Source organism: Sorex araneus, chromosome 3 (assembly GCF_027595985.1).
Source record: "Sorex araneus isolate mSorAra2 chromosome 3, mSorAra2.pri, whole genome shotgun sequence".
Classification (NCBI taxonomy): Eukaryota; Metazoa; Chordata; class Mammalia; order Eulipotyphla; family Soricidae; genus Sorex; species Sorex araneus.
The window spans coordinates 203,384,057-203,409,256 of NC_073304.1; the positions used below are offsets into that span (position 1 = coordinate 203,384,057).

General features: G+C 35.9%; 1 protein-coding gene across 7 annotated transcripts in view; it reads left to right on the plus strand.

The window, feature by feature from the left end:
- Window positions 1–25,200, plus strand: part of BCAS3 (BCAS3 microtubule associated cell migration factor) — a 613,911-nt gene that overhangs the window by 159,999 nt on the left and 428,712 nt on the right. For all 7 annotated transcript variants that reach the window (XM_055130825.1, XM_055130821.1, XM_055130823.1 and 4 more), the window contains exons 11-13: window positions 177–260; window positions 6,200–6,370; window positions 12,041–12,134. In XM_055130825.1, coding sequence (XP_054986800.1) covers window positions 177–260; window positions 6,200–6,370; window positions 12,041–12,134 — 349 coding nt within the window. The remainder of the gene's footprint in view (window positions 1–176; window positions 261–6,199; window positions 6,371–12,040; window positions 12,135–25,200) is intronic.

Sequence of the window (25,200 nt, forward strand, 5' to 3'; positions counted from 1 at the left end):
CAGTGGATTATGAAAAGGGATTTTATGACAAGTGTCTCAGCAGGACTTTAGCTGTTTGTCCTCACCCACTGCCATCATTATATATGGTAAATAAGCTCTGTTCTAATCGCTTGTAGAGTTGAACAGTTCAATAGAAATGGCTTTCTGGGTTTTCACTCTCTTTTCCCTGTTTTCAGCTGATTCGATGTCACCAGTCCCGTGGTGGAGCCTGTGGAGACAACATTCAGTCTTACACTGCCACAGTCATTAGTGCTGCTAAAGTGAGTAATTCACTCCTGTCTGGGAGTTGTGATTATGTGGAGTCATTAATCATCTAGATTCTCTCCTGATTTGTATTGATTTTCTTATTCTCCCTCAGAAATGTGGAGTAATAATTAATTCAGAATCATTTTGTTATTCGTGAACCTTTGTATCCAAGTAATTTAAGTGTTTAAATTACTTTATATTATAGTATTAATATATTAAATTACTTTATATTGTTATTTTTATAATAATTCTTATGGGCTTTACATGTACTCAGTTTCTTAAATATTTAAGCCTATTAGCTAGATTCAAATCTGTTATCTAATGAATACCACTTTTGAAAGAAGCTTTGAGTGTTTTAAGTCATGACTTTTGGATTTCCTACATCTTTGAACATTTAAGAATCTCCTTGACATAAAAAGAGTATTATTACTTAAGAAAACCTAAGCAAGCCCCTGGCACATTCAAAGATTCTTTCATGTCACAAACATACTGCGTTTGCATGTTTGTCAGATGAGTTGTGTGTGTGTGTGTGTGTGTGTGTGTGTGTGTGTGTGTGTGTTAATTTCAATGATGTCTCACAAACTTTATGCTGATTATAAGGTATTCTTATAATCACTGTCCTTTTGAATTTGGTGTATACAACAAAACAATTCTAATAATAGAGATGACATAGTGAATCTAAATGACAGCATGTAATAGAAAGCACAACTATTTAGAAAAGAACAACAGTTTAAAGCAACCACAGGGAGGGAATCAAAGGTCACACTATTTTATGTAAAACAAATACAGAAATACTTCAAGATTGATCACAAACACTTACATGATACGCTTAAAAATGTGACTTTTAGTTTGATGAGGGAAGAATTGCATATTTTTCACTCCAAAGGGAAATAATAACTCTTTAAGAATACAACAGACTTTAATTTTCAGAATCTTTATAAAAATCACATAGTTTTTTTTTCCATTGTGTATAAAAACCTTATGGCTGGCATGAGTTGGAAGTGATCTGCTTTATTCAGTAGCTGCTTAGATGTTTAACTGTTTAAGTCTTGGCTGCAAGTAGACATTTTAGAATATAAGCTAGACCATACTAGAGTAAGTCTAAGAATATAAGCTAGACTATACTAGAGTAAGTCTAGCTAGACTATACTAGAGTAAGTCTGAACCCCTATTTTTCTTCACTCGACTATGCAAGCTGTATGATTTTTATACATGTCTTTCTCTTTACTGTCTTAGGTTTAAATGTGAAAGACAGGAATTTGTTTATTGTGGTGTAGAAAAAAGGGTGTTCGGACATGTCTAGTGATAATAGCACATGGATCCCTTCAATTTCTAATAGGCCATAGATCACTAATGAAACTATTCCTACTTAAAATTTATTGCTACTAACTCTTGAACAAAGGGGCTAAATTTTAGTTTTTTGTCTTATTGCTTTTGTCTGATTTTATTGTTATTTTTTAAAATATTGTTCTTATAAGTTTATAAAATAAATAAAAACATAATCATGGATGTGAAATTCACTTATTTCTTGATTATCTCAACATGATCAACCCCATCCAGTCATATATTATTGTCTATTAATTTCTATTTAAATGCAATCAGATATTTTTGAAAATAACTCTATGAAACTTGTGTGATGTTTATCTGTTTATAGGATGCAAAAAGTTAGGAATTTAACTTAAATGTCATGAAATAATTTTTAAAACATCATTTTATCTTTGTTACGTTTCACTATGTGTACTTTTTGGACTTGAGTTCAAATGTATTGAGCTTTACTTTTCTGTTTTCTAATTTAACATTTTTTCATATTTTAGTTCTATATATTTTCTAGTTTAGATGAGTGACATTGATACAGTGGTGTGGTGTTAATTTTCATGTTTTGATGAACAAAGTTATTGTACCTTCATCACCACCTCCGTGGCCAGTAATCCTCTACCACGCTTCTGTGTCTCTTATCTCCCTCCCTCCCTCCCTCCCTCCCTCCCTCCCTCCCTCCCTCCCCTTCCTCCCTTCCTTCCTTCCTTCCTTCCTTCCTTCCTTCCTTCCTTCCTTCCTTCCTTCCTTCCTTCCTTCCTTCCTTCCTTCCTAAAAAAGACCAACAAAATATTTATTGTTTTGCTTATTTTGCATCCATTTGATCTTTTTTATGATTCATACACCCCCATTTTATTTTGTGAAAGCACTTGATTTACAAAGTTATTCATAGTTGGGTTTTAGACATACAGTGTTCCATCACCAATCCTGCTCCCATGTTCATCTTCCCTCCTCCAGTGTTCCCAGGTTCCCTCTTGCATCCCCCTGCCATCTCAGCAGGCACTGTATTAAGTTTAAGTATTTGTTTCAGTGTTGTTGACCTTATGGTTTGGATATTTTTTTCTGTCATTGCTTAATGCTACCAATGTACATTGGCCCCTGCTCCCTATTGCTTCCATTTGTCACTTCTCCGCCCACTCTCCATTCATTGTCTTTCCTTTTCTTCCTATACTTTGGGACCAAGGGTGATCTTGGCATCCCCTTCTTTAAATTATTATATTTCTTCATTCAGTTGCTCTAAGTACAACATCTAAGTGAAATCATCCTGTGTTTATCCTTCTTCTTCTGGCTTACTTCATTTAACATGGTATTTTTCAATTCCATCCATGTTGCAGCAAATTCCAGGATTTCATCATTCATAACTGCTTCATAGTGTATATATACCACATCTTCATGATCCACTGATCTGTTGTCAAAACATCTGGGTTGACTGCAAATTCTGACTATTGTGCTGAGTGCTGCATGCTGAATGCTGAACAATGGTATTCGTATGTCCTTTTGAATGAATGTTTTTCTGTCCTAGGGATAAATTCCCAAAAAATGGAATTGCTGGGTCTTATGTAGCTCAATTTTACATTTACTGAGAACTCTGCATACTGTTTTCCAGAGGGCTTGAATCAGACAGCATTCCCACCAGCAGTGGATGAGAGCTCCCTTTTTCACCACATCCCTACTAACAGATTGTTCCCATTATTTTTGATAATGTGCCATTCTCACTGGTGTAAATGGAATTTCATTGTTGTTTTAATTTAGATTTCCCTGGTAATAAGTGATGAAGAGCATTTTTTCATGTGTCTGATATGAGCCATTTGTCTTCCTCTTGCATTGTTCTTTTTGATGGGGTTTTTAGATTTTTCGTTGTTAATCATTATGAGTACTTTATATGTCCTGGATTTTCTGTATGGCAAAAGAAACATGGGCTAAAAGTAAAAGACAGCTACCTGAATGGGAGAGAATATTTGTAGTACTCCTCTTTTCTTCCTCCCTACGCACTGCTAGCCCACTCTTTGGTAATTTCAATTTTGTAATCGTATCATAAATATTTGGTAAAAATTTAAATTTAGGTAAATTTTTGTAGGTGTGCAATCTCTTTTAACATTTCCACTTAGTCAAGTTAGGTTTTGTATTTTTCTCTCTCTCTGTGTGTGTGTGTGTGTGTATGTGTGTGTGTGTGTTTGTGTCTGTGTGTCTGTGTGCGAGGATCAAACTGAGGACATCAGATATGCAAGGCAAGTAATCTATTGCTGAGCTATATCCCTGGCCCAATTAGGTACTTTAATTCCTAATTATAACTAGGAAGTTGGGAAATACTTTTTGTACGTTTTTGAAGGAAGCATTTTGTTCTTTCTACTAGAGTCCAGAGGAAAGGCTTTTTACTGGGTTGAACTGGGAATATAACTTGTCAGTAGATCTTCTGCAAATAATAAACACAGCAAATAATAAACACAAACATTTACAGTGAGGTGATTAGGTATTAAATATGAAATGTGAAATCTAACAATAATATTTCTTTTAGACACTAGTACTCTTTGATACACTTGATTCTAACATGGAAACAAAATTCTACAATAAGCCAAAATTTTAATACTATGGAAAGCCCCCACGAACTTATCACTCTATGTGACACCTTAGTTTCTTTGTTTTTGTCTCAGTTCTTGGATCATGCTCAGTGGTCCTTCCGGAGTTCTTCATAGTTCAGTGCTAGGGGGATGTTCCCCAGTGGTACTGGGGTAGAGTTGGGGGACCTAAGGATTCCAGGGATTGAATGTAGGCTTCCCACATACAAAATATTGGACACAATTTTGAAAATTAATTAGCTATAATAGCTTTACTATTTTGATATTATACAAGGTAGAGAGCTGTGAGTAGTGTTTAAATTTTGGGTTGTATTTCTGTCCACTAATAAGATGGCCCCACTAATAGTTATTAAGTTATTTTCTGAGAAATATCAATAACTTCCAGTAATATGAGCTTTTCATCCTGACATATACTATTTAGTCCACACCCCATGCAATGCTAGTTCTCTGTCTTACATTTATCTTGTGGTTTGTTTTGGTACATTACTTCCCACTTTCTGTGTACTTCAGTTATTTTAGTTTCATTCCTATTCATTGGTTTAAGAGAATGAAAGAATACACTCAGGGGCAAGTGGAGAGGATATATAACTAGAGATTTTAAACGTCAAAGGCATTCCTTTGATAAAGGGATGCTTCCATTTAAGTGGGAGCATCTCCATTAACATTAATGTAGTAAGTACATCAGCTGGGGCATCTTAGAGGTTTAATCAGGCTTCCTGGCCAGCTTTGGACATCAATACACTGTGGCGCCTGATTTTGTTGGTCCTTCAGAAGCTTACACAAAGTCTGACAACAGACTTAGTGTAAGTCATCTCTTGTGAATTATTGAAACAAATGTTGGCTGCTAATTGAGGAACACTAATGTGTTTTATAATCACTGCAGTTTTAGTTTTTAGCACTAAACAAAACAGTTTTAAATTGATCTGTGGCTTTTTCTTGGTTTCAGTTGGCTGTAAATTATATCTCTGCACATGAATCCAGCAAATGGCTCTGCTGGTCATTTTATTTAAGTATTTATTAGGATACATTATTAGGATCTTTAGTTTTCCTTTTCCTCTCTGACAGTATGTTTCTATGCTCTGAATTCATGAAGTGAGCAGTCACAAGTCGTGAACGGAATAGATTATGAAGAATTACTGGATAATATTTGCAAATTTGGCTTAAGGTTCTTTGTTTTGAGTCTGTCATTGACTAGCTGTTTAAACTAATGTTTAACTTGCCATAACTACTAGGTTGTTTTGGTGGAAAAATACAGTTTCAGTGTAACTGTTGTCTAAAATATACATAGTTGTTAGTAACAATCTTCTTTGCTGCTTATAAATATTTCAAATACCATATATAATAAATTATATTTAAAAGTAATCTATATTATAAGACTTAAATATAATCAATACTGTAATAAAGGTGAGCATATTTCCCACAGTGATTCAAAGGAGTTTGTTTTCTAAAATGTATTTCTATCATATTTATACATAACTTTTAGCATGTACTTCTAATATACACTGATTATTTTGCCTCTAATTATTGGAATGCTTTGAATAAATCATAATTTTCTCTTTTATACAAAAAACCCTTGGTGCTTTAACAATATGTTGTTTTTCAGTAACCCATATAAGAATAATTAGATATTGAAATTTGCCTAAAGGAAAGTACATATGCCTTATTTCATTTGCTTTTGAATAAAATTGAATTTAAGTGTAATTATAAAATCTTAGGTTTTCCTTAATTAATATAGTATAATGGAAACATTACCTTGAATTGATCTTTATTATCCAAAAGAAAAGAACCTTCTTAGCTCAATTTAATTTTACCCCATGTATAATAAATCTGTTTAATTATTTACCTACGGTTTCATTCTTACTGTGCTAATGTTGGCGCCTCTACTTATGCCATTCATTCAAACTGATACTTTTTAAGTAAAATTCAAGTTAATGGTCAGACTGAATATGTCCTAGTTCACTACAACATGTAGTCTTATGAAAGAATAAAGAATTTAATGGGTAGGAGATTTGGCCATCCAAATACTGATGCGGTTTTATCTATATTACCTTTTTATTGTATAGACCCTGAAAACTGGCCTGACAATGGTTGGGAAAGTGGTGACTCAGCTGACAGGTACCCTGCCTTCAGGTGTTATCGAAGATGATGTTGCCATCCATAGTAACTCAAGGCGGAGTCCTTTGGTCCCAGGCATCATCACAGTTATTGATACTGAAACAGTTGGAGAAGGTCAGGTAAGAAAAGCTTCCAGTATATGTAATGTATTTTTTCTTCAGAGTGCTTTCTCACTAAGAATATCATTTCAAGTCACATCAGCCAAAATGGATTTAGAAATAGTTCATTTGGTATTTAAGATAATAAGGTTATTTCAGGTTACATGTATTTTTTTCAGATGACGAGTAACATGTTTAAATCTGTTATTACATATATATCAGAGCTGAAGGTAAAACTCAATGGTTAACAAATTCTTCTCCTCTGTCTTCATCAGGGCATTTGTTTACTTAAAAAACTAATCTGTATTTTTGTATACTTTTCTTTTCATATTACTTTTTTTTCTCATTAATGACATTGTTGAAACCTAAATTGTAAGATTAATTTCTTTTTACAGCAGGTATTTGCTCATAAAATTATTCAACTGTTCCTTATGTATTGTATAACTATATAATATATATTCTATAACTGTTCCTTATATATTTAGGAGGGATCCTAAAAAATGACTCCTGATTGGTTACAAGTGACAATAACGTGAATCATAGTATTTTAAAACAGCACTTCCCTTATCAATATAAAAATACACAAAGCTTCAAATCATATGTTAGAATAGAAACATGATAATAGTTTCTCTTGAGATCCTATATTTTCAAATAAAGCATATTTTAAAAATCTAGGTTCAGAAACATTTAGGAGTAATTACAAACTTGAGAAAATATATAATATTATTGGCATTGGAATCTTGCTGGTAAGATACCAATTGTGTTTTTGTCCATCTCCACCTCCATGCATACATAAACATTACTTTTTAAAAACATTTAGATCTTGAACTAGAATTTATTATCGAATAAGAGTGCATTAAAACATTATATGTGTTCAGTTGTGCATTATTAATGAATGAATTAATCTGGCCATTAGTTGACAGTTCATTAATTTTGACCATTAAAAATACAATTCTGGGGCTGCAGAATTGTATTTTTAATGTGTACTTGTATGTAGTGTGTTTGCTTTGCATGCAGCTAACCTGGGTTTAGTCCCTGGCATTCCATATGGTCCCCGGAGCTGCCAGGAGTGATTCCTGATGCAGAGCAGGAGTAATCCCTGAACACTTCTACATATGGCCCCAAACAAAACAAAAATCCAATTCTATTCTTTACCATGAAATTGACCTCTTTTACACTACTGTTCTAAAACTTTTGAGGGGGGTGGTTTATTTCATTGTCTTATATTGTTTCTTTGTTTGTAAAATCTTGTGGTGTTTTATCTTCTGTTGACTGATTCAACTAAATGTAATGCTTTCTAGGTTCAGCTATATCACTATAACGACAGGATTTTATTTTTTCCCTCCTAGCTGTATAACATTTCATTGTTTGTTTAAACAGCATTTAATTTATGTAGCCATCTGTTGATGGACACTTAGATTGTTTCCAACTCTTGGGATTTGCAAAGAATGCTGCAGTGATTATAGGGATGTATGTGTTTCAATTAGTGCTTTTGCATTAGGCGACAAATACCCAAGGTGGGATAACTGGACTACACAGAATTTCTATTTTTAATTTTTTCCAGTATTTTCTGTATGGCTTTCTGTTATGATGGCATCAGTTTATGTTTTCATAAATCATTACAAGGGTTTTTGAAAGTATGGTAATTAACAAATTCCATAAATACAATGCAAATTCCAAATAAATTATTAGTAGAATAATATTAGAGAAGAGCAAGATTTCTGAAATGAAGCTTTTTAAAATTTATGAAGACTGTATATTTAATCCTTTCTGAATCTCATATGAGCTTAGAAACAATGTGAGCTTGTAAAATACTAACCCTACACCATATCTAAGCCTGCTTTTAGTTTGTATGGACCTACATCTTGATGAATGATTCAGTTTGCCTGCTACTCATACACTAATTCATCCAGTAAGATCAGATGGCATTAAAAAATTAAACTATATTGCCATTAAACAATAAAATTATCTTTGACATTCTATTTAGTTTGGCTATTACATGTAATTGAAATATGAATAGTGATAATTCTCCATTTATCCCATTCTAAATTTGTAGTTAACCAAGTATGTCCAAGGCTTGTAATTCTATTTAAAACCTTTTAAATGAAGTGCTAGCCAACTTCAGTTGATAATGATTTTTCTTTAAAAAAATTGTATTAGTTCAAGTTGATACTACAAATGTTCTCTTTTTAAATTGGATTAAGGGTATAAACCCTTAGTGTTTTGTGAGTGTAATTAAAAAGTATTTTCTTTTGTCCTTTGATATTTTAACTTACTCTTCTTTATGGCCACCTGCATTACTGAATAGTAGCAGCTTTCCTTCACATGGTTCAGTTGACAATTGTTAAACATCTAGCATTTGTTGACAGACAGCCTCTAGCCATTTAAAGGTAGAAAATGTTACCCTTATAATTTCTGGTTAGAGGAGCAACTGTAAATAATAATAATTAAATTATGGTATTAAGTATAGGAACATGTGAAAAGAAAAATTTAAGGTAGTATATAAAAACTGTTGCATTAGAATTTTTGTTTTCGAGAAACAATTCTGTCCTCTTTCTCCTCTTGCCAAACTCTTTATTAGTTTTTTTCATCTTTAAAATGTTTTCTCTGAGTTGGGAAACTGTCTGCAATAGGGTCAGGGGGAGGGGTGGCATAGGGGCAGGGGAGGGATACTGGGGACATTGGTGATGGAAAATGTACATTGGTGAAGGAATGGTTGTTTGATCATTGTATGACTGAAAAACATGAAGGCTTTGCATATGTTAAAAATAAATAAACAAAATGGATTCTCTGACTGAGAGAGAAGAAAAGTGCCTGCCATAGAGACAGGCTGGGAATTGGGGATAGGGAGTGATGGGAAGGAACCTGGGGACATTGGTGCTGGGAAATGTACACTGGTGGAGGGATGGGTGTTGGAATACTGTATGACTGAAATCTAATCACAAACAGCTTTGTAAGGGTCTGTCTCACAGTGATTCAATAAAAAACTAAAAAAAAAAAAACAAAATTAAAGGGATTTTCTGATTTGGAATATGCAAGTTATAGTTTCAAAGTTTCTTTTTTTCTGCATTTAATTTTTACACTTGAATTAATTAGGTGTATTTTTAAATGCAGGAGAATCATGAACTGTGAAAGCTCTTCTAAAATTAAGTGTTTACTATGAAAAATTTACTCTTGATTAGGAGAATAATCTCTTTTTATTCTCACTTAAAATAATTTTGAAATTTTAACTCATTTAAAAACTGTATTAGAAGGCAGCAAATTTTTGAGTCAAGAAGAAACTTGGCACACTATGACGCATGGTCTGGTGCCATCTTATACATGAAAGCCTATCATATCATTGACAGTCACTGTCACTGTCATCCCGTTGCTCATCGATTTACTCGAGCGGGTGCCAGTAACGTCTCCATTGTAAGACTTGTTATAGTTTTTGGCATATTGAATACGCCACAGGGAGTTTGCCTGGCTCTGCTGTGTGGGTGAGATACTCTCAGTAGCTTGCCGGGCTCTTTGAGAGGGATGGAGGAATTGAACCCGGGTTAGCTGTGTGCAAGGCAAATGCCCTACCCGCTGTGCTATTGCTCCAGCCCATCATTGACAGTATTGTAAGTCAAAATAACATTTTGAAAATAAGAAGAAACTTTGCTCCAGAATGAATTTAGAATACTTCTTAGCTTAAAAATCTGTCATAATAATATGGATTATATTAAAAAAACCTGTGGTGCTTAATGACATAGATTTATTATTCAGTTCTTTGCCAGAGATGTTTGACCTTAACTGTAATGTTTTTCCTTTTCCATATGTATTTCATAGCTATAGGTGACATCAGATTTACTTTTGCTGTTTAAATTCAGTGAGCTTTTTAAATAAGGGTATATTTATGTTTACAGTGGTAGTGTATAAAATTTGATTCACCCTCTTTCTGAGGCTAAGTTGATAGGTTTGATTTCATTGTGATGGGAATATTGTGTGGTAACTGCATTAAGGGTGATTTGATTGACTTTGTGTCATTTTTATCTGTGTTACTTTCATGTTTTATTTAAAAGCTTTTCATGGCTAGGAGAAGTTAAGTGGTATAATTTGCCTTTACACATTTATATAATTGAAGTTAGCAAAGTGGCAAAGTTTCTAATCAAAGAAAATGCTTCTGAATGATGACATAGACTTCAGCCATTCCTTATGCTGAGAACAAGTGTTATCCATGGTAATTTATGATTCCTGAGGTATTTTGTCTATATTTTTCATGTGCTAAGGGCTTATATACTCTGTGCCATTTAAAATGCTTTTCTACACAGAGATTCAGCCTGTTAATTAAGTGATACATAACATGTTTTAGCATACATGTATAGAGATATTCCTGGGACTGATGATTTCATGTTTTATCAAGGTGATAAGGTAGCAGATAGAATTCTCTCCAGAAGTGTCTGGCTGTCTATTTATAAATTTCATAAAAAAACAAATTTTAAGAAATCTGTGTATTAGTTTTTGCCGTAAAAAAGATTAGCATGCCTTTGTGTGTGTGTGTGTGTGTATGTGTGTGTGTGTTTTACACCTTGCACTTTTTATATTTATTGTCTTGTTCTGGAAGGGGGAGGTGGGGGAGATGCAATGAAAAATCCTTTATAGGGCCCAGAGAGATAGTACAGCAAGTAAGATACTTACCTTGCATGCGACTGACAAGGGTTTGATCCCCACTATTCCATATGTTTCTTGGATCCCTACCAGGAGTGATTCCTAAGTAGCATGCCTATTTTTTCCCTTTAACTTTTGCCTTTATTTTTCTCATTAAACTGAAGAATCTCCCCTCACTTGTGTTGGAGAAGGTTATAGGATATAAAGGGAAAGGGAAAATTAAGATGAAGATTAAGTGAGATAGCGACAAAATCTAATTATCTCACCAGAAAAATAAAGTATGTGCAAATAATTTTAAAAAACGTATGCCCATGACTTCACTTATAAGAGAAAGGAATGGGCCCAAGCTATAGTATAGCAAGTAGGGCACTTGCCTTATACTCGGACAACCTGGATTTGTTTCCTAGCATCCCTTTAACACTGCCAGGAGTAATTTCTGAGTGCAGAGCCAGGAATAATTCCTGAGCATCACCTAGTATGGCCAAAAAGTTGAAAAACAAACAAAACCCAAAACAGAACAAAAACAAAACAAGGGGGAGAGGGGTGTAGAGAGAGAGGAGGGAGAGGCAAAATCCCAGTGAAGGGTTAGGGGGTAGTTTATTGGTATGAGCTCATGCCACATATGTGTGGAATCAAGGATTTCTTCACAGGTACTTTGACCAGATTTCTGAATGAAAGATTTGCATACAAAGTTAAGATGCTTACTATCTTGAGAACTACATATGTATATGTATATATGTATATTAAAGACTATTATTGAATCACCATTAGGTTCAAAATTACAAAGTTGTTCATAGTTGACTTTCAGTCATGTAAGGTTCCAGCAGTTCTTTGCTAGTTTCCATTTCCCTCCACCTCCTGCCCCCCGGAGTACCTTTCTATAAAGCAGTCACGTTTCTTTCTTTTAGGCACCGTGGTTTGTAATTTTAAAAAGAATCTTCCACTATGGTGAAATTCTATTTTTTGATGTGGAAATTATTGTGTAACTTTGTAAATCTCCAAACTCAGTAATTCGTGATTGAAAGTTAACTTTCACTTTCCTTCTTTCTTTCTCTGAAGGTACTTGTGAGTGAGGATTCTGACAGTGATGGCATCGTGGCCCACTTCCCTGCTCACGAGAAACCAGTGTGCTGTATGGCTTTTAATACAAGTGGTATGTCCATTTTGAGTCTTTCATATTTTGGGTTCCCCCTGGGTTTGAAATCAATTGGAAATGGTTATGGGAATGGAAAATAGGAAATTGGAATCTGACTTGCGGGTTTCAGATTATTTCAGAGAAGAGTCATTAGTAAGTGGTTTTGAATGAATGAATTTTTTTTTAAATTTAATTTTTATAAGTAGTTCACTGTATTTAATTCCAACTGAATACCAATCCCACTACCATTACACCTTCCTACCACCATATTTGGGATATTTCCGTCCTGAACCCCAACCACTGCTCCAAAAAAGAACCAAAATAATTTATTTTGTACTGTTTATTAGAAATAAACTGCTAGAAATGCTCCAAAAAAGTTTCCTTAGATGAAAGTATGTCAAGATTGTTGTATTTCACCCAGAGGCCATTTAGCCGTTCTATAAGAGATCACTAACATGTTAAAGGTTGAGCCTTGTGTGCATATATATTTATACATATATATCTGTAAAAATATGTTTCCCTCAAAGATTGGTTGCATTCTACTTGAAACCCCATCAAATGTGTTGTGCTACTCTTGGAGTATGAGTGGTGTGAGGTATGAGATGTCCAGGAATAGGTTCACTTATAGGTGAGGCTCGGCCTGAGCATGTGGAGAGTGGCTGTGAGCATGGTGAAGGTTGAATTCTGGAAGGTTTTGGCTGCCTAGGCTGGATCCCCTGGGATGGGCAGGGGCCTCTCCCACCCTCCTCTGGGGTGCCCCGAAAGAAACAGCCTGGTGCAGGGTCTGGCAGCATGACCATGCTGAGTCGTTTTACTCTCTTCCGAGAGAATTATATATCAAATAAATTAATTTTTAATAAAAACATAGAAACTCAAAGCATTGGTATATAATGATTGAATAGCAGTATTAAGTAGAAATATTGAGTTGCATTTATTTTTGCATTTTAATAAGCCATCTTCTAGACTATCCCAAAATAGGTGTCAACATATGTGAATTACGTTTTCTTTGTAACTTCAAGCTTTGTTACTTTCAGTTTTAACTTTGTAACATTTTATTTACTTCATCTGTATTTCTCCCTGTTTTTTATTGGTACTTTTTGCTTTGCTAGTTGTTCTTCAGCATTTATATGGGCAAATGTTATAGTAATGTTCAATGTCATCTTTTGATTTTTAACCAAACATATAATTACATAAATTTCAAGCATAAAAAATAGATTTGAAAGCAGTGATCCATGTACCACCACCTCCATTAATTAGGTTTTCAGATTTTAATTTGTAAGATTTTTTAGAAATTGTTTTTAGGCAACACCTGGCTATGCTCAGGGCTTACTCCTGGTTCCGTGCTCCGGGGCTGTTTCTGGCAGTGTTCGGGGCACAGTCTGGGGTGCTAAAGATCCAACCCTGGTGGCTTGTGTGCCTGGCAAGCACCCTGCCTGCTCTTCTCTCTCTCTGGCCCCTGTATGGTATATATTTTGCTGAACCACTTGAATATTTGAATTCATTACAAATATAACATTACACTCACTGCAAATTAAACATGTATTTTCTAAGTGTAAGGGTCTCTGTATTGAATTAAATCTTTGATCATAGCTCAGTTATCTACTATTGAAGCATAAATAAAAAATTTACACCTTTAAAAATTAATTCTCTACTGAAAGCCAAGATATAACTAAGGTTAAATCCTTATATATATATTTAAAAAAATTTTATTGAATCACTGTGAGATAGTTACAAGCTTTCATGTTTGGGTCACAGTCACACAATGATCAAACACCCATCCCTCCACCAGTGCACATCCTCCACCACCAATATCCCTCATATACTCCCCCCTTTCCACCCTCCCCCTGCCTCCATGGCAGACAATATTCCCCATACTCTCTCTCTACTTTTGGGCATTATGACTTGCAACACAGACACTGAGAGGTTTGTTTGTTTGGTCCATTATCTGCTTCCAGCACACATCTCCCATCCCGACAGATTCCTCCCGCCATCATTTTTTTTTTTGATTTTTAAAATTTTTTTCTTATTTATTTATTTATTGCCTTTTTAAAAAATTTTATTGAATCACCATGTGGAGGGTTACATAGTTCTCAGGATTATGTAAGTTATACAATACTCAAACACCCTTCCCTTCACCAGTGCCCATATTCCATCACCAACCACCCCATTATACCTCCCGCCCCCTCCCGCCCCCCCAGTCCCCGCCCTTGTAAGTGATAAGTTTCACTTCGTTTACGCTTTATCTTGGTTACATTCCATGTTTCAACACATAACTCACTATTGTTGCTAGGGTTTCCCCCCCAAAAAGAAAAGACAGTCCTACTGTCAAGGAAGCATTTGATAGCTCTCCAATGCTGAGAATGTAGAGATATTAAGTCCTGCTGTTTGTTACATAACTTTTCTATTTTTTCCCCCCTTGTCCTGTGCCACCGAGTTCACGCCTGTTTAGTAATCACCACGCTGCCTGACAAAGGGAAAAAAAGCCAAAAAGGATGGTTATTTCCCATCATCAGCAAATTTTTTAAATTTTTAAATTTTTTTTAACTTTTTATTAAATCACCATGTGGAAAGTTACAAAGTTCTCAGGTTTATGTCTCAGTTATACAATATTCAAACACCCATCCCTTCACCAGTGCCCATATTCCACCACCAAAAACCCCAGTATGCCCCCACCCCCACCCCCTACTGTATAACTAATGAATTTCACTTCATTTTCTCTTTACCTTGATTACGTTCCATATTTCAACACAAAACTCACTATTGTTGTTGGAGTTTCCACCCAAGAAAGACAGCCCTACTACCAAGGAAGCATTTGATAATTAGTTTTTCATTGCTGGGAATAAAGAGATATGTAGCCCCACTGCTCCAAGTACATAACTCGTTTTTTTCTTACTTTTTCCTTTTGCTTTTTCCCCCCCCCCCCGTCATCCCCCTTCCCGCGCCTCATAGTATGGTGTACGCCACGCTGTGTTTCTCCCTGAAAATGGGAAACAACCTGGAAAGAGGGATATTTCCTCTTCTTGGCTGGCGTGGGTCTTTTGCTGAGTTCACAGTCCAGAGAGGTGGCTGCTACATTAATAACCTTCAATATTTCAACAAAAACTTACTCTTATTATTTGGAGTTTCCCCCCAAGTCAGACCTGTTCAAAAGGAACCGTTTTACATTGCTGACAATTATAGATATTAAGTCGCTGGCGCGTTTTTGGATTTTTGTATAAAGTCCAGGGAAAATTCTGCCAGAAATTGCATAGCCCAGCTCACAGTCCCAGTGCATTGCTGTAAGAAGTCTCTGGAATCAAAGTCTTTAGGCGCAGAGGGTCCACTTCACTCTCAGCAGCTCCGAATTTATCTGGGCCGAGGGCGTGCCGGTTACACCCCCTTCCCATGAGTCCCTAGGAGCCCCAAGTGTAAAAATCGAATACCTCTGGGTTAGGACTCTTAGAAGATGGCGCCTGCCATGTGGGTGCCACCGCCGCTGCCATTTTCCGTGCAGGAAGACAGGGTGGGGAGGAAAAATCCACCACCGGGAAGCACAGAGTTGCAGCCCAGTTTGCAGTCCCAGTGCATTGCTATTAGAAGCTGCGCTGGATGCCCGAATGTGTTAGGTCTGTGGAATCAAAGTCTTTAGGCGCAGAGAGTCCCCAGCCATCATTTTCTTAGTGATCCCTTCTCTATTCCATCTGCCGTCTCCCTTTCACTCATGAATCAGGCTTCCAGCTATGGGACAATCCTCCTGGCCCTTGTATCTACTGTTCTTGGGTGTCAGCCTCATGTGATGTTATTCTATACTCCACAAATAAGTGCAGTGCTTCTACCTCTGTCCCTCTCTTTTTGACCCATTTCACTTAGCATTATACTCTCCATGTCTATCCATTTAAATCCTTATATTTTTTGCCTTTTTATTCACTTTTTCTAAATTGAAGATGTTACTCCAATTTAATAAGTTACCATTTAATACTGTTATGCTCAGTTGAATATAGTTTATTTTTTTACTCCCATCTTTATTTTTCCTGTGTGCAGATAGTTATTTTACCCCAAATGTATCTCTAACAATGTCTTATTACTGAAAGATTCTTTTAAGTACATTTAAGCTAAGAATTCTGTTTTTATTTTTTTTTTTAGGAGGAGTGAGGGGGTGAGGGGGAAGTAGTACACTAGGGTAAGGACTTGCACCTAGGTAACCTGGATTCTGTCCCTGGAATCACATTTGGTCCCCTGAGCCTTACCAGGAGTCTGCCCTGAGCACCATCACTTGTGGCCCCCCCCCAAAAAAAAACCAAAATTCTTTTAAAAACTGTTTAAATATTACTGTCTACATCATTTTCTTCAAGAGACAGTTTGTATCAGTTTGTTTTACAGTTTATGATAGCAATTTGAGCACATGATTTCTCAGATGTTGAGTACCAGAAATTTTCTTTGTGGAGATGAACAGGTATTCTGTTTTCTGGGCTTATATCTGAAACAACTTTTTGTTTAATAGTTTTGATACATTGAAGGCTGTAGAATGATAGTTTCTTTAATTATGTCATGTTTAATGCAGAGACTAGCTGGTATTTTTTTGTTTTATTTTATTTATTTATTTTTTTTTATTGAATCACCATGTGGAAAATTACAATGCTTTCAGGTTTAAGTCTCAGTTATACAATGCTGAAGCCCATCCCTTCACCAGTGCACATATTCCACCACCAAAAAAATCCCATCCCTCCCCACCACCTGTGTAACTGATAAATTTCACTTTACTTTCTCTTTACTTTGGTTACATTCAATATTTCAACAAAAAACTCACTATTATTGTTAGGAGTTCCCCACTAGAGTCAGAACTGCTGTGAAGAGATATGAGGTCTTGGATTTCTGTATTTTAGCAACTAAGTCCAAGGAAATTTCTTACAGAAATTGCATTGTTGCAAGCTTGTATCTCTCATCTATGGTCCTCATAATATGGTGTTTGCCACGCCCTCCCCCCCCCCCAAGGAAAAGGCAAGAGAGGAAAAAACCTTTCCCCTCCTGGGTAGGCATGGGGCCGCGGCTTAGTTCTCAGTCTGGAGACATTCTGCAAGGAGCTGCCGGTACCAAAAGTAGTTTAGCTGGCCTCTGGAATCATGCTTATACAGCTGTGGTGAGGCCGCACATGTGCAGCCCCTGTACACTCTTGTTTTAATTAATAATTTTTAAGTCTATAGTTGGTTTACTGGACTGGAGTGATAGCACAGCAGGTAGGGCATTTGACTTGCACTTGACCAACCCCAGTTCGATTCCTCCGTCCCTCTCGAGTTGATTTACTACTTCCAGTAGTGGAATTCCACTTCCATGGAATTATTTTTAAGTTATACTATTTCTAAGTAAAAGATAAATTTTTTCTTTTGAATTTAGAATTGAAATAGTCTTCATAAACTTGGAATATTTTCAGATCGTTTCTCATTTGAATGATGGGTCTGAAGAGATGGCCATTTTTCTTTTGAATTCTGCAGAAATGATCACGTTAGTTAAAATTGATGGAAAGAACCCCTCTCTTCTCTCTTCCTTTCATCTTTTAAAATAAGGACTGATGGTAAGAGGATAGCATAGTGTACTTAGAATAATCTTTCTTCTAATATCCTAATTAGTCATTTTTGATAGACAGGAAGTTTTTTTATAGTGATTGTTGAACAGCAAGATTGATTTAATTAATGAAGACAAACATTTATTGAAATAATCTGAATGTTGTGGGAATTGAGTTAAATTTAAAGAAATGGTCTGGAAGTTATGTCATTTACAGCACTCCATTTGGAATAACCAGTATGAGTGATTTTGATAATCCATCTGTTATGTCAGTTCTCCTTTGTATTAAAGTAAATGTTATACCACCACAGTTGGAGTGCCTTAGACATTGCAAGTTTTTTTTTTCCTATGATTGTCCATCAGAGTAAGAACATAATAATCTTAAAGAATTGTGTTGCCATATCTCTTCATTGTCTAGCAATTAATGCTAGAAAACTAGTTTTTCTTTCTCCTAATTTTGATCCACATTTGCCATTTTATTTTATCGAACTCCAAATTGGGTTTATATAAAGATTAATATTTGTGTTCATATTTTTGTCTTTCTGGAGAACTAATTGTCTAACTATGATACAAATTATCTTGTGGTGACTGTTTCCTTCACTGTCTATTTTTCTTGCTAACTTCTGAATTTCTGTTTATGTTAGGGTTAGTTCTTTTCCATCATAAGGATACACAAATACAATGAGATATCCATATTATAAGTACTTTACAGAATTGCTTCAATGTTCCTCTTCCTCCCATTTCTCTGCATGTCTGTTCCTCCCTGCCCTAATACTTGACAATTATCAATCTTTTTAATGTTTCTAATTTTTCCAGAAAGTCATCTTGTTGGAATCATATTGTGTAGCCACTTCAGCTTGGCTATTTTTACTTACTAATATGCGCTTTAGACTCTTCTACCTCTTTTATGCCTTAATAGTGCACTTCCTTTTTGCACTAGATTTTATGCATAAACATATTATACTTTGTCATCTGTTTGTCTCCTTTGTCACAGTGTCTTTTCAGATATTTCATTGCTTTTTCTTTTCCTTTTGTTTTTTGGGCCACTCTTAGAAATTCTCATGGCGTATTCCTGGCTCTATGCTTAGGAATCACTCCTGGTGGGCTCAAGGGAACATGTGGGGTGCTGGAGATGGCACCTGGGTCTGCTGTGTGCAAGTAGTGCCACACCCTGTACTGTTCATCTCTAATTGTACATTTTAACATGTATTTTTTTAAAAATTGGGTACATATTTCATAGGACTGGGGCGATAGCACAGCAGGTAGGGCATTTCCCTTGCACATGGCCGACCCAGGTTCGATGCCTCCGTCCCTCTCAGAGAGCCCGGCAAGCTACTGAGAGTATCCTACCCACTTAGCAGAGCCTAGCAAGCTTCCCTTGGCGTATTCGATATGCCAAAAACTGTAACAACAAGTCTCATAATGGAGACGTTACTGGTACCCGCTCGAGCAAATAGATGAACAACGGGATGACAGTGCTACATGTTTCATAGATATTTTTGTTCAATTTGTGACTTGTCTTCTATTTCACTTGAAATGGTTTTTGTAGAGAAGTATTTATTTTCAGTGACACTGAACATTACCTTTCTCAATTGTTCCTTTAGTGTGTATGTAATATAATTGTCTTATTTTTATACAACACCCAGTGGTATCTGGAGGGAATCTCCTATTGCTGCTGGGGGTGTGTGATGTGCTATCTGTTCCAGGGATTAAACTTAGGTCTTTGATATGCAAAGTATATATATGCTCCTGCCCTGTGTGTGTGTGTGTGTGTGTGTGTGTATTTAATGTAGGAGTACTGCTATTTATTCAGCCATTGATTAAGCTAATCAAATTGGATATGAACTCCACATTACTTTTTTTTTCCCCAATCACTGTGAGATACAGTTACAAAGCCTCCATGTCTGAGATTCAGCTGTACAATGATCGAACACCCGTGCCTCCACCAGTGCACAGTTTCCACCACCAGTATCCCTAGTATATCCCCTCCCCCACCATCCCAGTGCTCACTCTGTCTCCATGGCAGGAAATTTCCCCAATACTCTAGGTCTCTCTACTTTTGGGCATTATATTTTGCTCAAATTTTCCCACCACCATTCAAGCCTGCCCTGCCAGGGGCAGACGCTAGATCTTTTATTGTCCATTGCTCAGTTTGAATATCTTGGGTGCTGTGGCCGCACGCTTCTGGAATCCTAGATTGTAAATGGTTAGGTTTCAGAGACATCTCTGTAGGGCAGTAATCCATTTTTGGATTCAACTGGGCATCTCTGGACCAGGGCTGTTGGTGTACTAAGATGGTGCCCGGAGGCACGTTGTGGGGGTGATAGCCAGGCCGATGAGTGCTCCTACCCTTTGAGACATCTCCCTGACCCTATAATGTCCTATGCATATAAATAGTCTTCTATTATTATGATAATTAGTCTTATATAAAACCTTCTAATTTTGGAGGTGGAAGATAATTTTATAAAAAGTTGCTCCTTAAATTATTATTGTAACATTTCTTCTTGACTCCAAGATAAGGCTTTTTAACATGGATTCAAGATCTGAGAAGTCCTTGCATAGCATTTGGTGAATAGAAACTTGAAAAAAAAGTTCCATTTTTATTTTCCCTAATCTTTAAAGGAAATATCCTTTGTTTGTGAACATGTAGAACAAACCACTGAATTTTTTTTCAGTTTTTTTTTGTATTCATTTATTTTTCTTTTAAGGGGAACTTCTAGGACTGGAGCGATAGCACAGCTGGTAGGGTTTTGCCTTGCATGTGGCCTACCCAGATTTGATTCTATTGTCCCTCTTGGAGAGCCTGGCAAGCTACCGAGAATAGCCTGGCAGCCTACCTGTGGCATATTTATATGCCAAAAACAGTAACAACGAGTCTCACAATGGAGATGTTACTGTTGCCCGCTCAAGCAAATCAATGAACAACAGGATGACAGTGATACAGTGCTTTATTTTCCTTAAAATATCTTTTTTTTAAAATAGATTAGTTTTCACCATATTATTCAAAAATATTATGGTACTAAAATGTTAGGATTCAATTATTGATGGGCCAGGTACTGAAAAGTTTTGGTTCTGGACAGGATTTCACCTGTTCCATCTAAGTACATTAAATACCAAAGATCCTTTCTCATTTCCTGACTCAGTCTTCATTTAGCAGGACACAGTTCGTACCCATGGATCTTCCTTGTATACTGAAGGCTTAAAATAAAGAAGGAAATTTATGTAGAATAGGGACAGTGTGCTAGGAGAACAATTTTATCCCGACTTTGGGGTATTCTAAAATGTTCCTCAAAAGGAAATCAATTCTAAGTGGAACCCAAAAGGTGATCATTTAAAGAATAATGAATTGGTGTTTGGTCTACAGATAAATATTAGTTGAATGGATGAGCTATGAAACAATATGACACATTTTTCTGAGATTGTTTATTTGTACTGTAGACTCATCAGTTTATTATGTAGCAGGTATATTTTTCAGTGTCCTCATTTCTGTGACATATTATAAATGGTTTGTACCAGTTTAAATATTTGAATTAAATGGATGCTTCATAACTCAGCAAGCACTCACAAAATTGGCCTGCAGGATCTTTTATGAGTAGGCAGAGATTTGATGCACTTGCTTGCAAGTCATCTTATTTACTGCTCATCTCAGAGTATTTTTTGCTGTTCAGAATATGACTGTTATTTCTTGAGAATGAGCAAATGTATATATAAAATATTCTGTTATCAATGATCTCAGTCTGAAAGTTGTGATTCTTTACTTAGCTGTATGGTAGCTGACAAGCTTCTCAGTCCAAGGTTTGGAGGTGAGCATGACTGCTAATTTAGCCAGCTCCTGCCACTGGGTGACTTTCTTTTTTTCCTTTTTTCTAGTTTGTGTGTCAGCTTTCTTGTTTGATCTTAATACTTCAGTTGATATGTACATACATATGCGTGTATATTGTGACAGGAGGTTTCTCTATCATTTGTAAATGCATAGCTATAATAATTGTCAGTTGTATATATTTTTCTTTCATTATTCTATTTAGTAATTAGAAAAAAAATTGGGCAGGTCAAAAGATTTTATTTTACTTTATTTTTTTTTTTTTTAGTGCAACACCCCACAGTGCTCAGGTGGCCATGAGAAGCCAGTGATAGAAGCCAGGCCTCCAGCATGCAAACAGTGTTCTATAGCTCTTGGAGTTACTGCTCTGGCTTCCAACGATGTATTTCATATTATTCTTTGTTTAAATTTTCTTGTGCAAATTTACTAGCATTTTACAAGAAGGCAGGTCTCTCCTGCTGCTGCTATTGACCTTCATAGGTATTGTGTGAAAACAGGAAATTTAAAATTTAATGTTTTTAATTTGAACCCTTTCAGAAATGGGACTTGTAGATTCTCCATTAACACCATTCAGTGTTTCTTTGCTTGCAGTTACATATTTTTAAACCTTCTAAGTTTATATCTTAGGTTTTTACCAGTTGTGATCGAATAATTCTCTGTTTTTGGTTGGAGACGTCTTTTTTTTTAATTTTTATTTTTTTAAAAATTTTATCACCATGTGGAAAGTTACAGAGTTCTCAGGTTTATGTCTCAGTTATACCTTTTTTTAAAATGAGATAGAGTGATCTTACAAGTATCCACACCACTCTACCCCCCTGTGCATACTTGTGATTATTAGAATACTCTTCAGAGCTCACGGAAATTAATTTAAAAGAAAAAAAACCAAAAAATATTTTGTGAGTTTTAAAAGTAAGCATTATTTTCTTATTTGCCTTATATTACTTTGTGTTCAGGAATATATGTTCTGTTGTTATTTGATTTTTAGAGAGGTGTATATTTAGACCATAATATCTGTGAAAGGTCTCAGTAACAAAATTCAGGAATAAGCAAGACCTGTCACCTACCTCACCAGAATTCATGAACACAGTGTAAAACTGCATGATGAATTAAGGAGCATATGTAGCTTGTTTGAGTGGGGGATAGGCACTACAGTTTTATATGGGGCCTATTCAGAGAAAACATTCAAGGATGCCATTAAATTCAGTTGTGGGACTTGCATTTTGTTTGTTTTTCATTTTGTATGTTTGTTGCTTTTAATTTTTTAGGTACATAGTGAACAACATTTTCTAGAGAACTTTTAAAATGATTAACAAAGTTTTGTGTGCTTTTCTTTGAGGTAGGGTGGACACTTAGTTTCTCTGCAAGAATTGAGTGGAAGGTACAGAGAACTGTCCTATGACCTGTTTGCATCCCTTTCCTCCCCACGGCCTCTCAACACACAGACACAACCTCCCGCTTTGCACATTCCTGCCACAGCAGTGCATTGTTATAGTGATTACATTGGTGCTTTATCCCTCACAGTTTAGACTTGACTTTGGGGGGTTCACCTTGGGTTTTGGTAAATGCGTTTTGATATATATCTACTGTTGTTACATGATACACAAGACTTTTATTGTCCTAAATACTTTCATCAAATGTGGGACTTCTCAGCCATCATTTCTGCTGACTTTTCTGTCCTCTCTTGTGTATTACTTGCTGATAATCTGTTACTATCTACGTGGATTATCTGTTACTTAAAATTCATCTGCTTGATGGTGTTCCACAGATCCCAGCGGTTATGTTTATTTTTATTAATTCTCCACCCCCACTCAGTTGGAATGATTTCAGTTGATTATCTTCTGCTCTTTGACACCCTTTATTTGAGCCCCTTGGTCGAAAAATTCATTTTAATTATTGTTACCTCTAACTCCAGAATTTTGGCTTTTTTACGTAAACAAAGTCATCTCTTTATTGATGGCCTCCACTAGGTGAGACAGTGTTCTCGTACTTCCTTTCATCTCCTAGACGTGGTTTGATATATTTTTTTCCCCATAAATCCTTGATTCTCTATAAGATTTCTCTATATGATTTGAAAAATATTTTCTCTCAGTAAGAAGGCTTTTTTTTTCTGTAATAGAAAGATGGTGCAGGTGAAGTGCTTGTCTTGCACTTAACTGACCTAAGTTTTATTCCTGGCACCACGTATTATCCCCTGAGCACCGTTAGGAGTGATTCATATGAGCACAGAGCCATTAGTAATCACAGGCCAGGCTCAGAGAAACATAGGGGCTGCCAGTGATCGTACCTGGGTAGGGTGTGCTCAGGGTAAACACTCTATCACCTGTACTATCTCTTTGGCCCCTAAAAATTTATCTTTATCATAGCAGCTTTCTGAACATTTCCCAGTATGGTGTTTATAGATTTTCTCCATGTAATCTTCTAATAGTCTTATAGCTAAATCCTTCAATTTCTGGTCCATTTTAAATAGTTTTTAAACAAAAGTGTCAGGTTTTAGTCATGATTCATATTTTTCTGAAATGGATATTTAATTACTCCTTAATCATTTTCACAAACTACTTTTCTTTCCATTAAATTACTTGTGTACTTGAATCATGAACTTTTATACATTTGTGAGCTGCTTCTTCATTCTCCAATGAATATGACTTAACTTTTTTTTCTGCTTGGAAATTCTATGCAATTTGAGTAATTTCTCTATTACGTCTTGTAGTTAAAAATTTTAGTTTTTAAAATTCCTAGTATTTTTGATTGCTACTAAGGAACTGTCAAAGAGTTCTTTGTTTTACAGCTGTTGGCAGTGTTAATCTTGTTCCCTTTGATTATTGGTTGGTTGTACTTTATCAGGGATGAGAGGGAATGGATTCTAATTTTTTTCTTCAAAGTTTTTCAGAAGGTTGCTGAGTTTTCTGCCCCATCTATGGTTACTCATCATCTCCATGAGGGGAAAACAACTTATTTAGCCTTTCTTTTTATTAAACATTTATGTGGATTTCCAAAAAACTGTGGGTAGTTTCATTTTTGTTTTTCCTCTTTGGGTCACACCCAGCAATGCTCAGGGTTTACTTCTGGCTCTACACTCAGGAATTACTCCTTGTGGTGCTCCGGGGACCATATAGGATGCTGAGGATCGAACCTGAGTTGGCTGCCTGCAAGGCAAATGCCCTATCCACTGTACTATTGCTTCGGCCCCAAACTGTGGGTTTTCTGATTTAAGATTCTTAAATTACATGGCAAAATAATCTTGTGATTCTTAACAAGGCAGCTCTGTTCCCTTATGCCAGTCTTAGCTTTGAGACTTAAATGGTCTGTAGGACAGGGCTTCTTACATGGCTTCCATTTATGATCCTTTTGCCTGAGAAATTTTTGCATGACCCAGATATATCAGTATTTAAAAAATCAAACATTCATTGCTAATAATTTACAGGGAATTGTTTTTCTAAAGTTGCATGACCCCATATGGGATCATGACTCATAAGAAGCTAGTCTTTAGGGCACTTGGTGTAGATTATAATATGCATGTGTGCATGCATTTGTCTGTTTGGGCTACCAATACAATATTCAAGAGCTTCAGCAACAGAAATTTATTTTCAGATAGTTAAATATGTTCTTCTTACATGGACACATGAAGCCCAAGATTTAAATTCTGTCCAATTTGGTTTCTGGTGAAGACTTTTTTCTGGTTAGAAAAGGCTGTCCAGAGACAGCCTGTTCTTGGTGCAAGGACACAGA